The 21053-nt window shown below is 38.2% G+C and overlaps 1 protein-coding gene across 2 annotated transcripts in view; it reads left to right on the top strand.

The window, feature by feature from the left end:
* The window catches only part of Trhde (thyrotropin releasing hormone degrading enzyme), a 402871-nt gene that overhangs the window by 96468 nt on the left and 285350 nt on the right, over positions 1 to 21053 (top strand). The window contains exons 3-4 of one of the 2 annotated variants that reach the window (XM_028877977.2): positions 15425 to 15551; positions 20225 to 20263. In XM_028877977.2, coding sequence (XP_028733810.1) covers positions 15425 to 15551; positions 20225 to 20263 — 166 coding nt within the window. The remainder of the gene's footprint in view (positions 1 to 15424; positions 15552 to 20224; positions 20264 to 21053) is intronic. The other variant, XM_028877978.2, reaches the window with a different exon arrangement.

Genomic DNA, 21053 nt, shown 5'->3' on the forward strand with positions numbered 1-21053 from the left:
AGGCAAAGGGAAGTTTGCACAAGGGGAAAAATTAAGAGCTAATGTGTGGCTAGGGTTTTTCTGGTCCTGCCTGGCCCACAGTCAGGACAAATCTCTATCACCCACCAGTCCCACAGCAGCTCAGACCCAACCAAGCAAACACATAGACTTATATTGCTTACAGACTCTATAGCCATGGAAGGCTTCTTGCTAACTGTTCTCGTATCTTATATTAATTCATTTCCATAAATCTATACCTTGCTACGTGGCTTGTGGCTTACCAGAATCTTCACATGCTGCTTGTCATGGCGGCAGCTGGCAGTGTCTCCCCCACTCAGCCTTCTACTTCCCAGAATTCTCCTATCTCCTTGTCCTGCCTATACTTCCTGCCTGGCCACTGGCCAATCAGTGTTTTATTTATACAGAACAATATTCACAGCATTTCCCTTTTTCTTTTTTTTCAAAAAGGAAGGTTTTTAACCTTAACAGTAAAATTACATATAATTTGGGAATTTGGGCATAGCATCTCTTACTACATCCTGCTGGAAGGGGGTGCTGTAGCTTATGGGGACACAAAGAAAATTTAAGGATTATGGATTAGTCCATGAGACTGTATTTCTGAACCAGTTGCCTTCAAACCACTCTGGACATTGGATCATCTGGGCCATGGTGTCATCAGAGACCTTTCAGAGGGTCTTGGCTGGTCAAACCTGATGTATCTTAATCTGGAACAAATCCATAGAATCTGGCTTTCTGTGGAAATAAAAGCAGAGCCTCTTTTCCAAAGTAACATATCCTTTCATCCAAATTTTGAAGTCAAGGTACCTTTAAAGTATACATTTTGTCATAACTCAATAGCTTTTGCAATCAAATGTTTTTCTTCAGTTACGAATATCAAAGAGAACATAATCCAGATTCTCTGTGTGTTAGCCATCTTTACATGGCTTATTTTTTATATTACCTTGAACCAATTGCTTTAAACTGCAGCATTCTAAGACTGAAATGGTGCTGTGGCTGCTGGCTCAGCCCACCTCAGCTTCCCAACATGGCGGTGGTACGTTTACCGCCAGCTCTGAGAGTCATCCTGGGTCTATGCTTTTATCTAAGCAGCGTGTAGCCCAGAAACCTCTTTTTTGTTTTGTACTAGCAAAGGCTAAATCCACCACGCAGCTTAATGTGCCACTTGCAGAGGCCTCATTCCCGCCATACTGCAGGTGGAGCGCTCACGCCAGGAACCCGCCATAGTAGTTCAAACATGCAGGCTGCGGCTAGCTTGAAAAAGACAACTAGGAACTGTTTTTTAGCTCCATTTTAGAATCTTTTTACTCAGGTTTTAGGTGGAAACTCTTGCCCCACATTGGGCACCATTTGTAGCTAGAGTTTTCCTGCCTTGCCCACAGTCAGGACAAATCTCTATCATCTGCCAGTCCCACAGCAGCTCAGACCCAATCAAGTAAACACACAGAGACTTATATTGCTTACAGACTGTATGGCCGTGGCAGGCTTCTTGCTAACTGTTCTAATATTTTATATTAATTCATTAATATAAATCTATACCTTGCCACGTGGCTCATGGCTTACCGGCATCTTCACATGCTGCTTGTCATGGCGGCGGCTGGCAGTGCCTTCCCAACTCAGCCTTCCACTTCCCAGAATTCTCCTCTCTCCTTGTCCCGCCTATACTTCCTGCCTGGCCACTGGCCAATTAGTGTTTTATTGATACAGAATGATATTCATAGCACTAATGAATTGAAGAAGCCACATTCATCTTCACTGCAACTAGGATTATACAAATCACAACTAACAAGGAAGTAGGTTTCATAGCTGCTGCCATAGCTAGACATTCCATGGACAGAAAGCCTAAATGGGAGGTCTCCATAAAACCCTTCCCCTCAGAGCTCAAGGAATCGCTTGGATATTGTAACAGCCAGAGGAGATAGAGGATATCAGGAGATTAAGACCCTCTGAATCAGCTAAGCAAGACACATAGGAGTTCCCAGAGACTGAAGCAGCAAGCATCAGGCCTACATAGGTCTGCACCAGGTCCTCTATGAATATATTACAGCTTTTCACTTGGTATTTTTGTGTGACTCATACTGAGAATGAGTGAGTCTCTGAGTTTTGTACCTACTCTTGGGACTCTTTTCCACCTGTCGGGTTGTTGTGTCCAACTTTGATATGAAAGACACTGGGATCACCCAATGACAGAGAAATGGATGAGATCTACATGAACAGCCTGGACATGAGTGGGAGCAATGAACGGCGAGGGTCGAGGGAAAGAGAGTGGGAGATCCCACCTGGATCAAGAACAGAGAGGGAGAATGAGGAATAGGAGACCATGGTAAATGAAGACCACATGAGAAAAGGAAGAAACAAAGTGCTAAAGAGGCCCACAAAAATCCACAAAGATACCCCCACAAAAGACTGCTGGCAATGGCCGAGAGACGGCTGGGACTGACCTACTCTGGTGATGGGATGGCCAAACACCATAATAGTTGTGCCAGAAACCCCATCCAAGGACTGAGGAATCTGGATGCAGACATCCACAGCTAGCCCCCTGGGTGGAACGCTGGGAGTCTAATTAGCGAGAAAGAGGAGGGTTTATATGAGTGCGAATTGTTGAAACCAAGGTTGGATGAAGCACAGGGACAAATAGCCAAACGAATGGAAACACATGAACTATGAACCAAAGGCTGAGGGCCCCCCAACTGGATCAGGCCCTCTGAGTAGGTGAGACAGTTGATTGGCTTGATCTGTTTGGGAGGCATCTAGGCAATGGTACCAGGTCCTGGGCTCACTGAATGAGATAGCTGTTTGAAACCTGGGACTTATACAAGGACGCTTGGCTCAATCTGGGAGGAGGGGACTGGACCTGCCTGGACTGAGTCTATCAGGTCGATCTCAGTCCTCGGGGGTGGCCTTGATCTGGAGGTGGTGGGAATGGGGGGGTGGGCTGGGGAGAAGGGGAGGGGGCAGGAAGGGGGAGAACAAGGGAATCTGTGGCTGTTATGTAGAATTGAATACTAATATAGAACTGAATAATATTGTAAAATAAAAGAAAAAATTAAAAAAAAGAATAAAAAAATCCCCACAAAATTTGGCAGAGAAAAAAAGAACTGTCACATGGTGGTGGTTTGTAGATTAGGACAAGTTGTTGTTAATTAAATTGAGTAAAATACTGAGCAATAGAGAAGAGCAGATATACTATCAATGGAAATATGTAAATCAATAATGAAAGCCAGTACTTCATTTCAGAGCTAGGGAGGTAAGAATCAGGTCAAAGAGAAATGCCACCTCAAAGATTTGTGATGTGTTCCACATTCAAAAGAATATCTGAAACAAATATGGAAAAGAATAATAATTGAAAGAATTATTTGTGACATAATGACAATGTTGTATTTGTGTCTATACTTTTCTATTTGTTTGGAATCCATTTATTTGGATTTTTTTTTTGGTTTTTTGAGACAGGGTTTCTCTGTGTAGCTTTGTGCCTTTCCTGGAGCTCACTTGGTAGCCCAGGCTGGCCTCGAACTCACAGAGATCCACCTGGCTCTGCCTCCGGAGTGCTGGGATTAAAGGCGTGCGCCACCAACGCCTGGCTCTCAATGCTTTATTTCTTTAAAGCCAGAGTTGAATGGAGAATCTTTGGGATGGAAGTGATGAAAGTTTTTCAAGACTTTAATATGTGACTATTCCTGGAATTCATTGCCCTCAGAGAGCCCAATGTTCATATTGTTCATTTTTACTTCATATAGTCTCTCAAAAAACCACCTCCTGAGTGTAGCTTGCTCTAGCTTTTGACATTTCTAATCCACTCCTTAGATTTATATTTCTGTTGAGAACATACCACAGTTTAAGGTTGCTTGGATTTTCTTTCGGTGTTACTCATCTTTTTATTACTAGACCACAAACTCTATAATAGAAATTCTGTTTGGTTCACTCTGCACCCCCAGCACCAGGAGGGAAGCCTGGTATGGAGTAGTCTTTCCAGTATTTGTTTAGTAAATTAGAGAAATGTTTCACAATCTCAAGAGGAAAAAGGAGGCCAGCATCTCTAGAGGTTGCAGAGAAGATGGTTGAGTAGGCAGGGTGTGATGGTCTCATAAGATGCACAGATCTAGAGGAGACCTTACACATAAGAGGCACCACCAGGCGACTGGGATTGGAGATGAAAGGGCAGATGGACTAGACTAAATTGAAACTGAATTCAAACGAGCACCAAGTCTTACCATCACAAATAGATAGACTTGGCTGTCATTCCTACTCAAGGAATTTGAGTGGTTATAGGCCTGAGAGCTTAATAAAGAAATTTCCTAAATCTTTTTTTTCTCTCTTTGCTTTAAAAACAAAGCAAAACCAAACAAAAGCAAAGAATCCAATTTGGTATACTACAAAAATTCCCTGTCTCAGAAAAGGATTAAATACTTCTGTACTATCTATGGGATGTGACAGGAGCAAATGGCTTTTTCTGATTCCCAGACATTGGATCTGACTCTTGTTGGTGATTGTTTACTGTTTAGGAGAAAGAAAGACTAGTGCTTAAAGTTAAAAATAAAAGCAGTCTTGTTGAATGTATCTTCATTGAAGGCCAATGTTGGAAAAGATTTAAGTAATAACTGTAGAAATTAGACATTATTTTTTAAATTTGTCAGTAATTTTAAATTACTGTGTTATCACATGATATATAATATTTTTCAAAACTTTTAAGAAATAGTAGTGATATATGTAAACATATATGCGTGTCTTTAATGCTTTATTTCTTTATTATATATGTCTATGTTTGTAAATACGTTTATGTGTGTTTATGTACACACACATAGCTTCCAGAGCCAGAACTGGATTGTATATGCTGTCTAGGACTAAACATTTCAGTGAATATCCCACATGGTTTTGAGTCACATATGGTACAACAACACAGGGGGAAAGCCTTGTAGATGGCACTAATTTTTATTCACTCACCTTTCTGTTTATGTGTCTACCAGTTTTGTGTAACAATATGCTTGGAAGTACCATAGCTAAATAATGCAGGTGTGTCAAAGTTAGCAGATTGAAAGCTGTGAAGAATTACAGTGTATGGCACAGAAGCATATAAACATAAAATGTACTCCCAGAAGATGCAGAAAATTCAATACACGGTGGCATATTAACTGCCAGGAAGACAAAACATTATAATAGATTAGTGTCCTGTTGCAGCTGTCATAAATTGCCACAAATTCAGTGGCTTTAGTGTAAAGCTACTCTTCCTCTTTCCCTCTTCTGGAAGTTAGAGATCCCAAAGTAGCCCAAAGGGCTGGTTTCTTTGGAAGCTTTGAGGGTGATCTGGTCTCTTGTCTTCCTAGCAGCAATCCCGGCACCCAATGTTTATTACTCCTCTGTCTATCCTTGGATCTTCACATTTCTTTTCTGTTTTGTTATATGTTACCTTCTCAACATCCTCTGACTCCCTCTGAGGAACCCACATGGGTAACCTAGATCATGGTCCATGTTAAGGACTCCTAATTTAATCACATCTGCAAAGCCCTCTCCCACATAAGGTCGTGTTCACGAGTTCCATAGCCTAGGGCATAGGGTGTTGCTAGCTCTGGGGGTTGTTTTAGGTCTACCACATATATTTAGAAGCAAATGCCAATGAAAGTATAACTATTAAAAAAAAATCTCTTTGCTTGAAGTACCCATAAATGACTTAAGCTCCACAGTGAACTGGAGAAAATACCATCTTTAGTAGATAAATGTAAAGTGAGTTACGAGCAGAGAAGAGAGAGCTTGCCACGGTACTAATTTTCTTGCCTGAAGCAAAGTATAGTGGGGAGGTACAGTGACTCTGTTATAGCTGTGTTTTAGTTCAAAAATGGATAAGGACCTTCAGAGCTTATTGCCATACGATGTCAGTCAGCCGTATGCCTTCACTCCCTACAAGAAGTAAAGTACTGGGTCAGACATAGAAAGGAGTGAATACATTGGCTGGAGGCTCATCAAACTTAACTAAGACAGAAGGACAAAGTAACATGCTTTAAATATTGATAGCCTCTTCATCTATAGTATAAGGGCCACTGGACCTAAAAGGAGCCCCTCGTTGGGTAGCAAATCAGTGTCAGGATTCTCAGCAGGTGTTTTTCTCCCCAATCTTTAATAAAATTCTATAAAGGAGAAAAAATAAGACAAATAAATAGGGACAAGCTACTCGAGCCATATTATCAGCTATAATACCCTGGGTTCTCTTTAAAACTACATTTGGTCTGGAATACAATTTAGTATGAGGCTGGTCTTCAACTTCATTAAAGATGTTTTTGTGATTGTTTTTGTACTCTATGACTCTGTGATATGGATGACAAAGGGGGACTCAGTGAGGGATTCTGGTGTTTCTTTCTGATTATCCCTTCTCAACTGATAGGTTTTCAAGTAGTTGTGATTTTAATAGTAGCACACATCTCATTCTAAGTATTGTGATTTTACTCCTTACCAATCCTGATTTCCAAATCCTTCCTGTTCCCAGAATTTGCTCCACGACTAGGGTGAAGATGAGGTGATGGACACAGGATGTTGCCAGCTTTGCCATTCTCACTATAAATGCCACAGAATAAAACTTCTCTTGTAATATTAAAGTTTCTGTTCAATGGCCTCTGTGTCTGAGGATACTTTAATTATTCTGCTGGTGGAATAATCTCCCTTCATGGTTTCCCACCATGGCGCTGCCTTAGATTCTAAAGTAACTCTCAGCTTCCTAAAGCAAGCAGATTCATGTTCTATACTTCATGTCATGGGTGGTCTCAGTTTCCCACCTCCAGGGCCTTTAGGACCTTCTAAACCCCGATTGGCTCTTGTTCTCTCTTCTTCCCACCCCCAATTTCATGGGTTTTTTTTGGCCTTCATACTTGGGCACTGGCTCTCCACTTTAGAGTTTTGTGTGTATCTATTTCCCTTTCCCTTAGAAATAAACATTATCTCTGGAATTGTAAGTAACACTAAAGTTGCAGACATTTAGTTTTTTGTTCACCGCATCCTCTCCTCTTTGTATCAATATATATTTTTCTTCTAAGAGCCCAATTACTGACATTTCCCTGTGTCTGGCTCTATTTTACTGATTCATAGGAAGAACAACCAGTGTGCAACTGTATTCATATACATGAATGAATTCAGCTCTATTGGCTGAGAATTTAGCAACAACATATTGTTTTGTAATTATTAGTGGAAGGTACTGTTTCTTTAGTTAAGTGAAAGAAAAGTAAATTTGTTTTTATTATAATAATACTTTAAAACCGTGAAATAATTACCAGGCCTTGCAAAGTTCCCAATGTACTCTTGTATATATATATATATATATATATATATATATATATATATATATATATATTGCAAATAAATGTGGCAAACCCAAAGCTTTATTTAACTTAAAATACCAAATTGCAAATGTCACATTAGAGAAAATGCTATTTTCTTTAACAGGTGTGCTACTATTATAAATGGGATTTTCTTTCTCTTGGCTGTTTGCTGTAATGATACAGTGTTCCTCATAATTACACAGAAAGTAACACAATTCATTTCTTAGTACAACGAATAATTAAACAGACTAGTAAAAAAAAAAATCTGTGGACAGAGATTTAGTTTCACTGTCTTCTAAAGCAACTCAGCGACATGAAATCTTTCCAAATTCTTTACCTACAAAGTCAGAATTTATTGCTAATGCTGTACTCATTCCACAGGTGAATTTTGTGAAGATAAATTTTAAAAAGTCAGGGAAGTTTTGTAAATTATTAGGAGACAGTGTTGAAATTTATTTAGTGGAAGATTTCAGTGTGTTTCTGACAACTATGTGTTCATTCTTACATTTTTTTTGCTGTGCATTTCTGTTGTGTATATATATTTACTTTCTTTGGGACTCTCTAATATAATAAAATGTAGACTTTTATATGTAAGTGTCTAAATAATTGATTGCCCATCTTCACTTCTGTGATGTGCAGTCTGAGTTCCACTGAATCACCTCTTCTGTGCAGAGGGTTTCTCTGATGAGATGGTGTAAATTAGAAGCCCACTGTGACCTGATGTCATAAGACCTCATTCCATGTCTCCTCACTGTGGCACAAGTTCCTTGAGAGGAGCGACCTTGTCTTGTTTGCTTACCTTTAGGCACTCATCACGTGAAGAGTTGCCTGACAGTCAACAGATGCTTATTAAATATTAGATATCAAATAGGTAGAACCCCATCACAATCTCCTTAAACAGTATCTATTGCTCTTATTCTAAATTACACAACTATCAGAGAATCAGCTTGAGTACTATATCTGAAGTTCTCTTCCATGTGATTCTGTCCCCAAGACTTTTCCACCCTAATAGTGTCATATGTCTATTGCTAGTGCCATCCTTAAGTAGATAGCATTCTTTCCTGCTAAATCCACATGTCATGGCAACATCTTTCCCAACATGCTTTCTAAGCAGACAATTTAGTTTTCAGGACAGCTGATACTTAATTACCGTCACTGTTTTTGTGAGAAAATGATGCATGTAAGAGATTGAAGAGATCTGCCTATAGGATTTTTGTTCTTTCTGATTGTTAAAACATTTAAACTATTATAAAAAGCTTGAACAAGCATTTTAAATACTGATGGTCCATAAAACTATATGAAGGCCACTGGGTCCAACAGGCATTATCACTTTATTTTTAATAATGAAATGTATGTTTACACATGGCTTCACATTCAGTCACAGCTCTGGAGCATGGTCATAAGGGTGGAGCTATCAGAATAAATTTCTGGAGTCAGTGTATTATTCTTCTTTGTCCTGGTTACTCTAGTAATTTTTGTAAATCACTATGAAGTTCACAGTCAGTTTAGGGAGTAACAGAGCAGTGTTTAAGGGTAAATCATAGAGAAAAGTTACTGACCAGTTAGATTGTATTTTCAAGAACAAGAAAAATGTACAGGAATAAGATTATGCACAGAAAAATCACCTGTTCATTTTTCACATACTCAATGAGGACTAGATGCAGCAAATTCAGGCAAATTAATATGACACACCAATCTCTCAGGCATACTATAATAAACAGGTTATGAGCAATTGTTACCTCTTTGTTTGCAGGCACTTTGAACAGGGACCCAGGGAAGCTAACCGACTCCCACAAGTTGGTAAAAGTTGGCTGTGAGAAATATGAATCTCCAACTCTCATGTGCCAATCTTAGTGTGATGTCTTTTTTTTTTTGTGGAATCTCAACATCCATAGAGTTGGGTTCATATTTGTTGTGGGTAGAAGCTCTATAGTGGACAGATAAAGCCTGGAAAGCAATTTACATTTCCAGAGCTGCACTCTTATCAGAGAATGTCAGAAAATGCAAATAAGCAGGTGTAATAAAATTATATTTCATTGCCTTTAAGTGATAACTGTGTTTTCATGAAGATTCAGTTTCTATGTCATGATTAAGTTGAACCTAGTCAGTTTCAAAGGCACAAACAACTGGGATGCTCTCCCCTCGGTACTAAGGGAATTATCTCCAAATTCACTCCATTAACCACACAGGAATCACTCAGTTTGTGAACTACTTTGGCTGTTTCCCCTGATCCTTCAACTGGATCTCACTTGTTTCTGCAGGGCCCTGGTGTGAGCAACCAGAATACAGATCAGTTGAATCATTGTTCTTAAGTGAGAATGGGACGACAATTGGCTTTACTTGGTAACTAAAGGGCTTGTTCAAGAGCGTTAGGATCAATTGAATGCATCCATCCATTTCTTTGCATCCTTATTGCCTCTCTTCACTTCTACCACCTTTTACCCAGACTTCTACACTACTGTAACCCATTTCCTCACACTTCTATTCTCTTCTAATCTATCATCTTTGCTGATGTCAATGCAGTCACTCCCAAATCTCATTCTGATCATGGCATTCTGTGGCTCAAATCTTCAAGTCACTGTCCTACATCCACAGTATTAAAGTCTTATTTTGCCACATGGTTTACATTCACTCCTGTAACACTGCTTGCAATTTCTCTTTACTTGTTCAATTTATCACTGTACATCTTCTCACTTTTCTAATCTGCCTCTCTGCATGCAATCTTAAGTAGTCTGCTATATAATATCTCTGTTTATTTGCTTTGTGATCTTTCTCAGAACTAGATTTATCACTTCCTTGCTTAAAATCTTTCTTTGCATCTCTGTATCTATTATAATAAAACACCTGCATTCAGCAGTTCCTTTGAGATCACATACTATTTGGTCACTGTTGTTGTTTTATGATGCTTTGATCCGGTGGGTTGACAAGATGGCCCAGTGGGTAAAGGTGGTTGCTCCTAGATCTGATGACTTGAGCTCAATTCACAGGACATGCATGGTGGAAAGAGAGAATTGACTCTCAAAAGATATTGTCTCATATTCACACACATACTATAACCATGTACCCTCCAACAAATAAATAAGTAAATAAATAGATAAATAAACAATGTGATACTTTGGTCTGGGATATTACACACACTCCCATTTTGTAGCTTACTACATCTAGCCTTTTTTCATCTCCAAATCCATCTATTAATAAATTGTAAGTGCAAAGTCACTTTTGCAGGCAAGGATTAGGACTCAAACACTATTATCTGGGGAATTATCCTGCCTGCCACAGAAGATCAAATAGAGCCAAAGACGATCAAATAGAACCACACTTGTGGAATGATATATCAGCCTCAGGAGAGCATGGTTATCTGAGCTTGTGTTCATATTCTTAAAATAACATGACTCAGTCCTGGATAAGAGCTCTTACTACATCTAGTTTTAATGTTTTTTTTTTCTTTTTTAAATAAAAGATTTATTTACTTTACTGAGTGTATGAATGTTTTTCTGCATGGATGCATGTGTACCAGGTCTGTTCTTGATACCTAAGGAGGGCAGAAGAAGGCATTGGAATTCCTGGGACTGCAGTTACAGATGATTGTGGGCTTCTCTGTGGATGCTGGGAAACAAACCTAGGTCCTCTGCATGAATAGCAAATGCACTTAACTGTTTAGCCATCTCCCCAATGTCCCAGATTTATTTTTTTAAGTTTCAGTTAAAACATGTGTTCTTCTGAGACATAGGTCCTATTTCTTAGGATCGGTATATACCTGTAAAATTAAATTCTTTGGTTCACTCATTTATCAAAGGCTTATATACCTTGCACTTCATACAGAATGTTTGTATCTCAGGCTAAGTAAATTGCGGACAGGGTTAGGCAGTACTAGGGTGACATGAGGGTTTCTCAGAGCACCAAATACTTGGGCAGCTATCTGAAGATGGTGAGGGTGTGAGTTGTGGAGATATGAAGGGAGAATTCAAAAGCCTTGAGTTTGGTATAAGTAGCAGCAAAGCCATAGAAATAAAAGCCAGAGAGCTAAAAAAAAAAATCAAATGTGTGTATGATTTTTGGGTCTTAAAAAACAAAACAAACAAACCAAAAAACCCAACCTTCGGCATAATCCTGAATGAGATGGAAAGATGGCGAACAGCAGATGAATTACAGGATTTGATTCTCATGTATTAGAGAGATTTTTGATTACTGTGTCAAGAACAGTAAGAAAGAAATAGCTGGGCCCGGAGTGGTAGCAGTGGGGGTAGTGAGAAGCTCAGGGTTCTAGGTGTCTCTTTAAGGCAGAGGCAATAGGATATGCTGGGATGCGAGGGAGAGAGGAAAGCAGGGATAATACTCACATGCTGGGTACAGACAGCTGGATAGGAGTGCAAAGAACTGAGATGAGGAAGGTTTGGGGAGGAGCAGCTGTGTGTACAGATCAGCAGGAGTTCACTTTTCAAATCTGAAGTCTGAGATTCCAAGTGCAGATGTCAAGTGGACAGTTGGTTAATGGTTCTGGAAGCCCAAAATTATTTGGCAAGTCATCCGTTTGGAAGTCATACTTAAAACCACCAAACCAGATGTTATAGCTAAGGGACCGAGTGTAAACACAGAAGGAAAGAGGTCTGTGAAATTGAAACAAGGATGGAACAGTTTCAAGGACCTTAAATAATCAACTAAATGTAAATTCTGTGGATGGGTCGAGCACTGGATTAGAGGTTAGATTTGTCACCATGTGTTATTACTGATCCTATTGAGAACAGTTCTAGTTCTAGTAGGAACAAAAGTTGTTGTTTTCCTGAGTGTCAGGGAGACTAGAAACAGGGAATGTAGATAGCCAATGCCTTGCTTAAACCTGTTGTATCTCAGGTGGTGACATGCCCCTTATTTTTTAAAGTGTTCTGGCTTAGATGTTAACTCACACATTTTTTTTCTATGAGAATTCTAACTGGAAGATATATACAGAATTCAAAAGAAAATAAACAAGCATAGGAAGTTGGTTGTGGTGGCGCATATATACAATCCCAGCACTTTGGAGACTTAGGCAGGAAGATCAGGAGCTAGAGCCCACCAATCCTACATAGAAAGTCCTTGTCTGAAGAAAAGAAAATAAAGCAAAACAAATAACAGCAACAAAAATTATAAGAAAGAATACAGAGTATTTGTTTACACCATGAAAGCAAAAGTTGATGATATAGAAATAAAGGGGATGCTTTGGGAATGATGTCTTTGAAAAGATGAGGGGATAAGATATAGAGGGTTTAGCTTTTGTATGTCTGTTGAGTGGAAAGACAGAATGTGCAGTGCTCTATTTCTTGGGTTGTATTTTTGTTGGTGATTTATTTGTTTGTTTTCCACACACTGTGAACCTCTTAAGAGCAGTAAGTATAAATGTCTTGTTCATTTTGTAGCAGGGGTTTTATCGTTCTATTTCGATTCCCTAGTACAATGCCTGACACAGAGCAGGCATGCAATAAATGTCTGCACTGGAAAATAAAGATGTTGGGTTAAGCATGTGTCCATTTTGTCTTCGCATTCAAGCTGGATTATTTCCATCAAATCTTGACAACCAGATTGATTTAATTGTGTTTCTCTTGCTTGGCTCTACAGAATGCTTGAGTAACTGGGAGAGTTGATTGACAGACATGATTGTGTTTCTACCCAAATCAGCTGTGCTGCCTAAATGCTAAGTCAGTGACCCTTGTTATGTCATGTTGCAGTTTCCCTGCTATGGATTTAGTATCAATCTACCAGTTGGTTACCATGGACTTTGTGCAAACCTCATCTGTCCTCAGTGTCCATCTGCTGCTTGTAGTTTATTGTTCATATGGCACCTATCACTACCTGTCATTCACTTCCCCTAATGACTGAGAAGGTCCTTGAGAATGGTCATGACACATGCATTGCTTTTTGTCTTCTGTTTTGTGGCCCTTTTGGTTAGGTGGACAGCATGTGTTCCTGAGTATGAAATGAAAAATGCTTCATTTTGGATCTGGTACAAAAAAAAGTACCAAAGGAACAGTTTTATGGTTGAATTAATGCATAATGGATGCTTACAAATGGTCTCTTGTGAATGCTGCCAGGGCACAGGCTGTATCTTCTTTCTCATTGGGTGTGTTCAGTGCCCATCTCTGTTTGCTTGCTTTATATCCCTTTATCCTGCTTCCCTCCCTGCCTTGTAAGCCATCTCTGCCTATGAGTGCCTTTAAAGTTAGCATGCATTTATTTACTTAGTTTCAAAATTTATTAATGTTTTATTATTTTTTGAGAACTTCTTATAACATATTTTGATTGAATTCACCTCAGTTCCTCCCTTACATTCCTCCCCGATCCACCCCCATTTCTCTGTCCCTGCAATTTCATGTCTTTTTTTTTTTTAAAGTTTAATAGCACATCTGTCCATAGCTCCTCATGAACCCCTTGCCATTCCATTCTGGAATGTTGCCTGGTTGGATCTTGTACAGGCAACCTTGCCTTCTATGAGTTCATGAGTACAGTGATTCTCTCATGTGTTAAAGAGACTCTTTGGAGAGCTTTTATTCCTAAATCAAAAGGGTACTCATCCTTTCTGAGGACATTTTGTTTTGAGAACTTTGTATTAGGCATTGCATATTTGCAAAGAGTTAATGTCATGGCAGGGTAATTACTACTTCTCAGAGTGGCAGGTTCTACTGCTGCTGTATGTAGATGGTCCTGTCCTGGTCGCTTTTGGTGTTATACCATTCCAGTTAAGACTGTTGATGACTTTAAGTTAAATTTGTCATTTGATTTTGCTGACAGGGAGTTAGTAGTTTACAATTTGAGCAAACAATTGCTATTTAATTTAGCAGATACTTTATTGAATTACATGTCTTCCTAACCTGAAAACAGAACATATTTTCCTCGTATCAACCCTATACCTTTTGACTGTACATCTTTTTTTCTCTCTTAGGCAAGGATAATAGAGACTTAATTGTATTATAACTGAATACAGCTTTTTTGTTTTCTTGTTGAAAATATCCATTTGTTATATTGAGTAAACTACTTTTTTTTTGTAGTGATTTAAAAAGGACACAGAATCCCTTGTTTGTAAAATGGAATTGGGAGTAATGTGTTTTAGAATTGAAAAGCACTTCAGCAACTAGCTGGTGGCCAACAGCATCACTTTATAAATAAGACCCAAAGAGGTTAAATGATTTATTCAATATCCCCCAGGTTTGTTAGTGTCAGAGTAGGACTAAAATCCAACTCCCATGCTGCTATCCTTTCTACGGCTGCATGAAATGCATACTTCTTATTCAAAGAATTGGTATGAGGATTAGGGACCACATCTGTGAAAAACAGATTTAGGCTTTGGAAGCAAAGATGCTGGATAGCTTTATGAAAACTAATCTCATTTTAACCTTTTCTATACGATTGTTAGCTTTGTTCACTTTTATGTTTCTCACTTTGGGACTTCTTTATTTTGGTCAAGGACTAGATAATTTATGATGCTTGTTTTAAGAATCAATAATAAATGCTCAGATTGTCTTAAAAATATGAATTACATCAGCTAGTTTTGAATCTAGGAACAGGTGCAGACAGCCTTCCAGAGTGGTGGTTGCTTATGCACATGAAAAGTTTTCTGTTCTTATGCTGTATATTTGGAATAAAGACAGTTGATTTCAAAAGAACAAAAATTAGAAAAAGGAAGCATAAGTAAGATACACACACACACACACACACACACACACACACACACACATGCGTGAAAACATATATTTTTTTTCCAATCTAGTAATTCTTCCAAACCTTGATGCAGCATGTCTTAACAGACCATGAGTTTTCTCTCTTGCTGAGCCAGGGATCCATTATACTAATCCACCATGCCCTCATATCTCTAGCAAGCACATGTAAGTGATAACTTAGAATATTTATTTTGATGCAAGGTGTATAAATCTTCTCTATGTCATCCTGGAAAGTGAGGAAATTGTGACTTTGCTCAACTTGGCTACGTCGATTGTTTAAATTTGGCTCTTTCTCCACAGTGTGTTTTGATATATATAAACAAGAACCCTGTTTAATTTTATACTAGCCAAAGTGATTTGTACAGATTCATATGTGCAGGGAAAATAAAACTCAAGTACCAAAAGGCTAAAGTAACTTTTATATATATTTTTAATTAGGTCCGATTATATGCAAGACCTGATGCTATCAGAAGAGGATCCGGGGACTATGCTCTCCACATTACAAAGAGATTAATAGAATTTTATGAAGACTACTTTAAAGTGCCCTATTCTTTGCCAAAACTAGGTAAGATTTCTTGGTTATTTTATTGGAAGGACTCCTGGAAGGTGGAATTTTTTTCTTCATCATTAGTTAAAGCATCCAGCAGCATAAAAATTCAATGGTTTATATTTTTGGAGATGAGGAGCACAAAAATAAATTCTTCTGAAGAGGTAAAATAAGATTAACGCTCTGGAGTCTTGCCAGTAAGTGCTCATGGGAACTAAGGAAGGCATTATGTGAGTCAGAATCCCAAAAAATAACCCAAATAGCTACGGTTTGTTAAATACTTCCTATGGAAGGGTGCTTGCCAAAAATCTAGTTTAATCACTACAACGACCATGTGGATAGATGCAATTAGAGCACTTTCCATATAAGGGGATTGAAGGTGTTTCTTAGCATTGAGACAGGCAAGTCTTTCTGACTCTCAGAACTGGTCAATATTGCACACAGGGCTGCCATGGATAGCCCCTCTCTCTCTAAATTGTTAAATGTCAGATCTTAATGAATTGGCTTTCCTTTAGATTATTTTTATGATTGTATTTATAGTACACAGTTAAGCTAATAAAAAAGTGACAGAAGAGAAACTTGGTAATAATGGAAATGGTTATAATAATGGAATGTTCTTGTACGTATTCTTTTTGCAGAGCGAATGTGTTCAGTAATTGTTGGTCCTGTGAATAAATGCATTAATGTATTATTCTAATCTGAATGAGGCTGCGCTTTTGGCAGGAAGTGAGCTAGAATGTTCCAGGACATTATAAAGGGTGCATATATGCATTAGAAATGTTCAAGTTACTTTCCCTTTTCAGAAACTTGGTTTATATGTGACATCACAACAGTCCTTTGTTCCCCACTCACCCCTCTCTTGTCAATTTTCTTCCCAAGTGTATTTTCTTTTTGTCAGAATCCACATAAGATGCATTTGTTTTTTGTTGAGAATAATAAAGTGTTTATTTGATCAAAAAACGTTAGTTTGAACCACAGGATCACCTCCCCGGAGAACTGGGCCTATTTCATTAAAGTCTCTGCCTGCTGTGTAGCATTATTGGTCATACAATGAGTAGTTCAGAAAGTAGTTAGAATAGCTGGCATCATCATCTCTGGCCATGACATTCCATTTTAAGGAACTGTATTGCAAAATGGCAAGATCTTTTGGAAATATTCACTCTTCACATCGATAGACAAAGTTTTATTTCAAATAGGCTCTGTACCCCTTCCTTTTTTACATCTATATCCCTTTTAGTCTGTTTCACAGAGATCTTACTGGTAGTCACCCAAGGCAGAAGAGACTGCCTGACCTTGTTTGCATGGGAGATGCTGCTGTTCTCTGTCCCGGGTACCTGGGAACTTCCCAGCTTGACCCTAATGTAGAATTCACAAGTGCTTATGTTGCAAGTTCAGCAGGAGAAATAAAATGTGGGTCTTTCCCTGTCCCCTTCAGACCAGTAATTAGCAGAGGAACTCAATTTATAACTTCAGGGGGTTCCATGTAACTGTCAGCTTGCAGCAGGTTTCATTCCTGCTCCTCCGTTTCACTCACAATTGAACCGTGCAGGCTTTCATCTGCAGAAGGAAAAAAAAAACTGCTTTATTCACCATTACTATTACTTGTTAAGCTACCTTATGGTGTATATAATTGTATGATTTGACTTCTCGCAGCATACTCCTTTTTATATATCCAGGGGAGTTACCACAGCTCAGGGTGCTTTATGGAATTTCTTGTAAAGGTCTACTTATTCCATATGTCTGTAGATGTGTATGCTAATGGATTTATAAGTATGCTCTCTAAATACACATTACATAAAAATCCCTAATCACAAAATCATTTTTTTTGACAAATCCTCACCTTCCATCATATATTATGAATTTTACTTAGGTAAAATTTATATTCACTAGCTCAGCCTTTGTTAATGATGCCTGTAGATGTATTCTAGATTTTAACTGAGACTGCTATGACCCTTCAGGTTTGTCAAATTGTTTGCAAGGGTTATTCTACCATTCTTTCCTTCTCTCATACATTCTATAGGCATTCAGTAAGAGCCTGCTGAAGTCATTTTTTCATATGATGAAAATACTATAGTGACTAAAATAGGGAAAAATCCTATGTCTCCTAGAGATTTCATTCTACGAGGTGAAGACAGACAGCAAGCCAATTAGTAACAAATACAGCTTATCAGTTGGAGATAATCATTTAAACAGCTGTGGCACCTCCCAGTGATCTTAGCACTAAAGAGGCTGAAGCAGGAGGACGACAAGTTTGAAGTCTGCTGGGTTCTGTTGTGAGACCTGGTTTAAATCAATCAATCAATCAATTGTAATAAATAACGAGAATAGAAGGTTAAGAAGTATGTGAGGGCATGTGTGAGAGGCTGAGGCTCTTAAAAATTAATTAATTATGGTTTTTGATGTGGAAGTTTTTATTTGGAAGAGTTTAGATATCAACTCAAGAGAATGAAAAAGTGAGCCCAGTGGAAACCATGGAACATGAGTACTTATTAAAGGAAATGAAGTGGCTAGAGTGTGAACTCAGATCTTAATGGTGTGTTTGAAGACTGGCAAAAAGATAGTCATGCCTGGAAGAGAGTGAGTAGGGTAGGCACTCTGTCTGAGTGTAAGGGGATCGGAGATAATGCAAAACCAGAAGACCCACTCTTCTGAGAGTCCAAGCAGACCTAGAACACACCAAGTAGCCCAGAGAGTCCCCAAAATCACAACAATCCTCCTCCTCAATATCCCACGTCCTAGGGTTGCAGGCATAAGCCACTATACCAGACTTAGTTCTTCTTTTATAAGAAGCCATTTTGCTCTGATTGACTTCTGAATATATCATTTCTGAACTTCTCTCTTATGTTCTATTTCATTTATAATGCTGAACAGCTTAACCTCATTGACTGTGGCTAACCTCATGCTAACTTCTGTCTAAGGATTTGAGTTTTCACCCCAAGTAGCCTATGGCGAGAGTTCCTTGAGAGAAATTCTAGTGCTTCTTGTTATGTTAGGGTGCTAACTGATTATCTTTGATTGACAAAGCTGTTTCTTTATCGTTTTAAGTCAACCTAAGCTGACAGTGTACTCAGCATGATTTATTTTAAGATCTCTAAATTGGGTTATTAAAACCATTTGTATGTGGTGCATAGTGTTTCTACTTCTTGGTATTAAGCTATAAAACGGAATAGAGTATGCTTGCTATAATACAACAAGACATTCTATATCTATGCAGCCTATTTCCATGAGCACCTGGGCTGTTTTAAATGTAGTATAAAGAACATTGTAGATATATATAGAATTGAGTTGTCTTTCATATTACATACAAAGCACATTGACGGCAGAACAATAGCAACCGTGTTTGTGTTTATGAAATGCAAGTTACTCTTAAGAGCGGTGTATATTTTTACCCACTTATTTATCACCATGGCCTGTTGAAGTAGTATCCACTACTTCTTAATTTTCCAGATGAAGAAATTTAGGGATTTGGTAAGTGAATCATGTGAAGAGATCATACAGATAATAATTAATGGATTAGGAGTTCAAACTCAGAATTCCATTGAAAACCGATTTTAAAACTTTTGACAACTCAGAGGTTAAAGCATGGATCACTTTAACAAAGTGGATTATCAGATGATTAGTGGAATAATATTAACTAATTTTTGTTAATTTCTTACTGCTAAAGTAATAATGCCTAGATCCATTGTAGAAAAAGTAGAAAGGAAAGCTCTGAGGAAACGAGTCTGGGAAGTCACAACAGTATCAACATGAAGATATATCTAACTATTGCCAACGTGTTTTCATCATAGATGTTTATAAGTTTATTAGCTGGCAGATAAAATGATGGGCACAATATTTTGTTACTCCCCCCACTTAGGTTTCCATTAATTATGGCAGATAGTCTTCAGTTTCCCTTTGCTGCTGCTCTGTAATTTGTAAATCAATGTTTTGTAAAGGGGTTTGCTTGATTGCTTCTTTTCAAGACACAGCGCATTTACTTTTATGGGGAATTCATTACCTGCCTGGCACAGTGCTGTGATCATAGAGGGGGCACAGGTGTTTTGTCACAACAATTTCTGCCCTCAAGGAGATTGTGGGTATGTTGAGGAAAGAATACAGTATTTACATGGATGAATGAATTCGATGCCCATACCCACAAAACATATAACCAAGCACTTTAGTCTTATAGGATAATATTTAATACCACATTAAATGAAGAGTATGAGTTCTCTGCTATAGACATGAAATGTACTTAGAGAGAACCCTCATCTTTTTGTGAATCCAGAGAAGAGTGGCAGGAAAGAAAGGGGAGAGATCATCTTGAGGATTGTGTAAGGCAGGAGCCCATGTATACCTGGGACTCTATGAATTATACCAATGAGTCCACATTATTTTAGAATGGAGTGGAATATATAAGTAGAAGGATAAATTTTCTTATTAGAGTTTGAGAATAAGCGACACTGGTTTGGATGATAGATTTTTGTTTAAGCAATAATAGACATACCTGGTTTTTCTGTTTTTGCATGTATGTGTATGAGTGTGTGTGTGTGTGTGTGTGTGTGTGTGTGTGTGTGTGTGTGTGTGGTAATGTAAGTGGAGGGCAGAGAACAAGCTCAGGAATCTTTCTGTACACTTTGAGTTTGAGGCACAGGGCTTGCCTAATGATTCACTCCTATTGAAACATTGTTTTTATTAATTTATTTCATCTCTAGGGCTCTGTTTACTCAGGAGCTTGAGGCTCATCAATCCAGGTAGGCCAGCCAGCAAGCCCCAGGGATCTACCTGTCTCCACCTCTCCAGCACTTTGAGTACAAAGACGTCACCCACCACAGCTAACTTTCATGGGTTCTAGTTTTCTAGTTCAGATCTTCATGTTGGACTGTAGCCATTTTGCCTACTGAGTTGCCTTTCCCGCCCCGACTTATCTTTTTATTGCAGTGTGGATGAGAGTTTCAATGATGATCTGCTACTTGCAAGGACTGAAACCTCATGAAATAGTTCATATTGTAGTGGAGCACATATACACACACACTTATGCAATACTTTGAAATATATTAACAGTATATGTTATTAAGTTTTCATTTTTTTGTATAGACTACTAAGCATTTTACCTCTTGTGCTATTTGTTTTTAAGTGGTGAATGAAGTTGTGTTTAATTTGATATTATAACATTATAATACCATTTTATATTAGTTATAAGTCTCATGGTTTGAGATTTATTTTGTTTATAAAAGTATGACTTTTCTTTCCTTACCTTTTACAAAAGCAAACAATTAGTATAGTGTGTATATTAGTTAGAGTCCTTATGTAATATTGGCTTTTAAGATAAAATCTTAGGCTTCATTGTGTGGAACCTGAATTTACTCTCAAAATGCTTCCTTCAGTCAGAATTCCTCAAAGAATTCTGTCAAGAGAGATAGGAGTTTAATTAAAGGTGGGAAAGAAAGAGATTATTTTGAGAATTGTATAGGAGAGGAACCTTGGACTCTAAGAATCACATTGATGGAGTCAATATTTTTTCTACAGTGGGGTAGATGGCAT

The sequence above is a fragment of the Peromyscus leucopus genome, chromosome 18, assembly GCF_004664715.2.
Source record: "Peromyscus leucopus breed LL Stock chromosome 18, UCI_PerLeu_2.1, whole genome shotgun sequence".
In the NCBI taxonomy this organism is placed as follows: domain Eukaryota; kingdom Metazoa; phylum Chordata; class Mammalia; order Rodentia; family Cricetidae; genus Peromyscus; species Peromyscus leucopus.